At 41.4% G+C, this 5,777-nt stretch overlaps 1 protein-coding gene across 2 annotated transcripts in view; it reads left to right on the forward strand.

Moving 5' to 3' along the window:
* Positions 1 to 5,777, forward strand: part of PIGU (phosphatidylinositol glycan anchor biosynthesis class U) — a 117,707-nt gene that overhangs the window by 34,654 nt on the left and 77,276 nt on the right. For both annotated transcript variants that reach the window (XM_017513845.1, XM_017513852.2), the window contains exon 5: positions 4,126 to 4,235. In XM_017513845.1, coding sequence (XP_017369334.1) covers positions 4,126 to 4,235 — 110 coding nt within the window. The remainder of the gene's footprint in view (positions 1 to 4,125; positions 4,236 to 5,777) is intronic.

Raw genomic sequence — 5,777 nt, forward strand, 5'->3', positions numbered from 1 at the left:
ATGTTGACCAGGATGGTCTCGATCTCTTGACCTCGTGATCCACCCGCCTCGGCCTCCCACAGTGCTGGGATTACAGGCTTGAGCCACCGCGCCCGGCCAAAAAAATTTTTTTAAATTAGCCAGGAGTGGTATGTGCCTGTAGTCCCAGCTGCTCTGGAGACTGAGACAGGAGGATCACTTGAGCATGGGAGGCCAAGGCTGCAGTGAGCTGTGATCGTGCCACTGCACTCAGCTTGAGTGACAGAGTGAAACACTGTCCCAAAACAAAACAATTTTTAATGGTAGGGGTAGTTTATGAGGAAGCTGTGAAACTAGATTTCAGTTAATTGCCTAACAAAGTCAGGCTTCACTATCAATAGTAGAGATGCCTTTAATTTAGATCACTGATAATTTTAATTCATTTGTTATTTCTGAGCTTATTTGGAAATATATAGAGATTTTTGGGTTTTTTTCTTTGCATGATTTAAAGAGGGAGAGAGAAAGCCAAATGCTGTTGTCAATACCCTGTTTTTTGGTGCACCAAGACATTGTTATCACCAAGACTGAAGTAAAATTTGAACTGTTTTTGTTTCTTCTTCACTTTTAGACTTCAGTCTATTAGAGCATTAGGTTTCTTCATCAGAATAGGAGTTTTATGTATGCTACGTCAAAAATGAACTCATTCTAAATGGCAGGTTTTGATGATACCTATACTAACAATCTACTGTTGATTTAGGTAGGATAGCAGCATGTCTTCCTCTAAGTCTTCTCCCCTTTGTCAGAAGGGTTCACATCACATAGCCTGAGAAGTATTTAAGTCTTGCTGGGATTTGAGTCTTTTTATCTTTGGTAATGAAACTGCTATGTCTATACACAGATGCATCCGGGCGAACTATAGGGCAGAGAGGGGAACTGCATCCCCATCCCCTCTCCAGCTGTTAGCCTGTGGACTGAATGCTGATAGTGCCCAGCTGGTTATCATGACATTTTACATCTATCTCACTTGACAAAAACAATGTTAGTCTAGTCTGTCCTTCGCTGAGGAGGTGCTTCTTGCTTGGAACTCAGAATTTGTGTTAAGAGAGCTGCAGGTGCCCCACCAATCTCCGGCCTGTGGGCCGAAGGGCTGGTTCCGGGAGGCGTAATAAATAAATAAAAGAGAGCTGCAGGTGGTTTGATAATGGGTGATAAAAACCTGTGTCCCCTTAATGTGATTAGAGGGTAGTAAATTTGGAGGATAGGCTCCTGAGTTTGGAATGTGCTGAGGCTAATAGTTGGAGAGGAGTTAGGGGCAGGGGAGGACTGTTTCCTCCGCCTCACCCCACCATAGTTTTGGGGGATGTAAATGAATGTAGATGCAGCTTCAATGATTAGAAAAAGCCCTTTATTTGAAGTAGGGGAATTATGTCCTTGTGAAACCTAATCTTTCAAGGGACAAGGAAAGGGCTATATAGGGTAGTGGGTAGAAGGAAAGGAAGACTCCACTCCGTAATTGTTTTAAATTAAAAAATGGTATGGAAAAGCATACCATCTGTCTACAAGCTGATTAGTGATCACAAAGGTAAGATATCCAGGTCACTACCCTTCACATCACTTTTTTTTTTTTTTTTTTTTTTTTTTTTTTTTTTTGTTTTTTTTTTTTTTTTTTTTTTGAGACGGAGTTTCGCTCTTGTTACCCAGGCTGGAGTGCAATGGCGAGATCTCGGCTCACCGCAACCTCCGCCTCCTGGGTTCAGGCAATTCTCCTTGCCTCAGCCTCCCGCACATCACTTTTAATCTCTCCTGTCATTGTTTTAAATCCTATAATTGTCAAGACTACTGAATGTATCTAGAAATATTGATCTTCAGATTTTAATGTATACTCTAACTTCATTTTATACTTACATTTTCTTGAGGGTGTGTGTGTGGAGGAGGGGGTGGTGCGTACATGTCTGTATAAAAAATTTCCATTGATTTTAGCCACTTTCCTGTTTCTAGCTGGATGCAATAGCAGTTTTTTAAAGGGATTTTGTATACACTGAGGGGAGCTGGTATCGGGCTTATGAGGAGAGCCATAATAGTGCTCGTGCTGGTGAAATTGAGGGAGGCAAGAAAGGTAGCCAAGAATGTGGGGATTGCTGATCTGTGTGCCTTCTTTCTTGGAGACTCCTTTCAGAAGACTTTTTGTTTTAAAGTATTTGAGAAGATTGTGGTTGTAAGGAAGTACTTATCTTCCATTGCTGGCACAGTGTCACCTTTGCCCAGGATCTACATGTCCCTGGTAGTTGCCTCTATCTCTTAGTGCAGCTGTGCTGGCTGGCTTCCGGCCTGGGGCATGGGTCTGCATTCCCACCTGTCTCTCTGGCTGCCCCTGGATGAACCCCATTCCTTTCTCACAGCCGTCTTTGTGGATCTCACCCACTCCAGGCGGCTTTCTTTTTGCTGCAGAACTCTAGACCTCTTAGCTGGTGGGGCCTCCTTCCTGCTACCACTGTTGCAGCTGCCCTCACTAAGCGCTTGACTGCTGAGCCAGCCCCCTTCTCTGTGATAAAAGCACCTTGGTTTTTATTTTGTCCTTTTAATTAAACAACCCCAGCTGTGAATGGCACCACAAATCTTACTGATGATAATTCCCACCTCTTAACTTGGACTCTGCCAACTGTGAGAACAGAGATGATCAAAAGGAGGCTTTTGAAGTTTGTTTCAGGTTTTCAGATTAAGCCTCTACCTAAACCTATGCAAGAAATCTAGGGTTACCTGTATTCCTGTGATGACTTCTTGATTTTCTTTTGAACTGAAAGATGGTCTTCTAAAAATGTTTTTTGGTTGAAAAATTTTTATTTAATTTGGAAGACCTATGACATACAAAAATAAAGCATAGAACATACTTCTGAACCTATTTTCAGGTTGAAAAAACTTTACTCCTACAGCTCGCTCTCTGATACTTTCATCTTCCTATTTCCCCTCCTACCAATACCACTGTTCTGAATTTAGTGGTTATCATCATACACATGGCCTTGACTTTTACTATGTTACTAAATAATGCATAATATTATTTTACATGCTTTTAACTTTATGTAAATGGCACAATGCAGTATATATTCTAGTGTGATCTGCTTTCTTCATCATAAAATTTTTAGTCATTCACGGATAGTTAAGCACTAGCTACCTTGGCTCCTCTGAAATACTCTGTTTTTTAATAGTTGGCGGCATTGATTTTATTATTGTCTAAATGAGATTCTTTGATCATTAAATCAACAGGACTACCGATATTTTGGGTTCAGAGGCTTTCTCATCTATATTCTGACCCATGTTTGCTTATAAGGTTGCCTACCTTTTTTTCATTCTGGAACACATGCATGCACTTGTTGGAACACACCAGCAGAAGGCAAGAGCTTTCCACCCCATCCCACTCCCTCTTAACTATCCAGCTGCCCAGCCACACCCAGCTTTCCTCCTCTGCATCATCATGGCTGTTCTACACTTCCTCTGTGGAAGTAAAACATCACCCAAGATACTGTGACATTTGGGATCATTCTACCTTGCTTGAAAATACTTCTTCATGGATGGAACTTTGGAGGCGTTAGGCCACTGATGATAGCTCTTCAAATGGCTAAGAACTTTGCTATTCCAGCAAGTCATTCATTTAGCCGTTCAACAGATATTTATTGTTTATCCACTGTGCCAGGTGTTAGGCATACATGGTAAGCAAATAAACATGGTCCCTGCCCTCATTGAACTCTTGGTCTAGTGAGGGAGACAGACATTAGTCAATCATATAAATAAGTGAAAAGGTTATTAACTGTGAACAATGCTATGGAAGAATGTATATAATAGGGAGATTTTACCTGGGTGTGGGGTGGTGACGGAGAGAGTGCCTTCCTAAGGAATTGATGATTTAACTGAGATCTAAGTATGGTGTGGGAGTTCACTAGGGAAAGAGAAGAAGAAATTGTTCCAGGTCAAATGCAAAAGTCTGGGAATAGGAGGAACACAGCATGTTCATGGTGCTGGAACCCAGAAAGGGGGTTGGGAGGGGTGAGTGTGAGATGAGCCTAGAGAGGTAGGGCCAGACCAGGCAGGGCCATGTGGGCCATGGAAAGGACTTTTGCCTTCAGTCAGAAAACAATGGGAAGTGAATTGTTTCATGTGTTTTATCTTTTCTAGTTCAAAAAGCAGAAACTCCTCCTAGAACTGGACCAGTATGCCCCAGATGTGGCCGAACTCATCCGAACCCCTATGGAAATGCGTTACATCCCTCTGAAAGTGGCCCTGTTGTAAGTATTCCCTGACAAAACAGGGCTTAGTGCCAGCAAATGTGAGGAAAATCTGATGAGACTTTCCCATGTTGTTTGTCGTACTTTTGGAGATTTGCAATCTTAGTCATCAAGTATTTGCTGTAGTTCTGTTGCACAACTGGATTCTGTTGTTCTGGCCAGCAAAAGAGACAGAGCCATTCTGTCTCTCTTGGGACAAAGACTCACACAGGGCCATGCACAATCAAACCCTTCACAGATGCTTTTTGACTCCATGCTGATCTGGGTTCCAGCCTACATAAAACCAGTGTTTCTAAAGAAAAAGTTCTTCAATTGTGATGTATAGATTGAATAAAAGTTTGGTTTTTATGTGGCTGTCGTTTCAAGCAGCTCTTACGTTTCATGTACAATATAGTCCCCCATTTGTAGCTCATAAAACTAAAGTGCCAAACAGATGCATTCCAGCCGGGTGACCCATGTAGAAGACTGGAACTTACTAAGGCTCTGTGAAAGAATTCTCTAGGGAGTACCCAGTGCTGCCATTAAGTTGTACTCTTTTGGGTTATTTCCATTTATTTTCCTGAGATAGGCAAATGTGAGTAATTATTCAATCCACTAATAGTCATTGAATATCAATAATATACCAGTTTCTAGGGATACGTAGTAAACAAGACAAACAAGTTTCCTCATGGAAAAATATGCCTTTAGAACCTAAGAATTAAAAAGGACCTTATGAGACTAGTTTATTCATCCCTCTGTCTTCTGTGTGGATTTCCTACTCCCTATTCCAGATAGATGTCTATGCAGCTGCTTCTTGAATGTCACCTGCTATTTAGAAATGGCATTTTTTTCTTCCCACCAAACTATTTTGGACTATCAGTTCCAATCTGTGTATTTCAGAAATGTTGGTGGGGTCTACCTTAAAAGAACCAGAAGTTTAGCAACTTTATGAATCCCTTATGGACTTATATACATCCTGGGGGTAGTTTTGTAGTTTGTTTCTTTAAAGATTATGTAACAAGCCTGTCTGTAATTGCTGAAAAAAACCACCAATAATTTCTAGGCCTCTGGCTGTGGAACTGCTAATCTCACAGTTGTGGGAGGTATTGGATTTAAGGTCTTTATTTGTGAATAATAATCATAATCTCTTCCTGAGACACTGGCATGTTTCTTCCTATCTGGTAACCAGAATTATGTAACTGGTCTACCTTTTCACTTTGTCTGCCAGGAAACTCAGAGCCAAATTTGAAATTGATTATTATAGTGCTATAGAATACCCATTTGGTCATCCTTCCATTGCCTTTACTGTCTCCTTTTATTTATGTTTTCCTTGCTCTGGATTCTTTATTTCTATTTTTACTTTGCTATTATTTTTTCTTATCTGTTCTTTGTGTTTTTGAGATGAAGTTTCACTCTGTCACCCAGGCTAGAGTACAGTGGCACAATCACAGCTCACTGCAGCCTCCACCCCCCTCCCCGGGCTCAATTGATTCTCCTACCTCAGCCTCCCAGGTAGCTGGGACCACAGGTGTGCCCCACCATGCCTGGGTAAGGGGATTTTTT

This window comes from Cebus imitator, unplaced genomic scaffold (assembly GCF_001604975.1).
Source record: "Cebus imitator isolate Cc_AM_T3 unplaced genomic scaffold, Cebus_imitator-1.0 Scaffold18, whole genome shotgun sequence".
NCBI lineage: Eukaryota > Metazoa > Chordata > Mammalia > Primates > Cebidae > Cebus > Cebus imitator.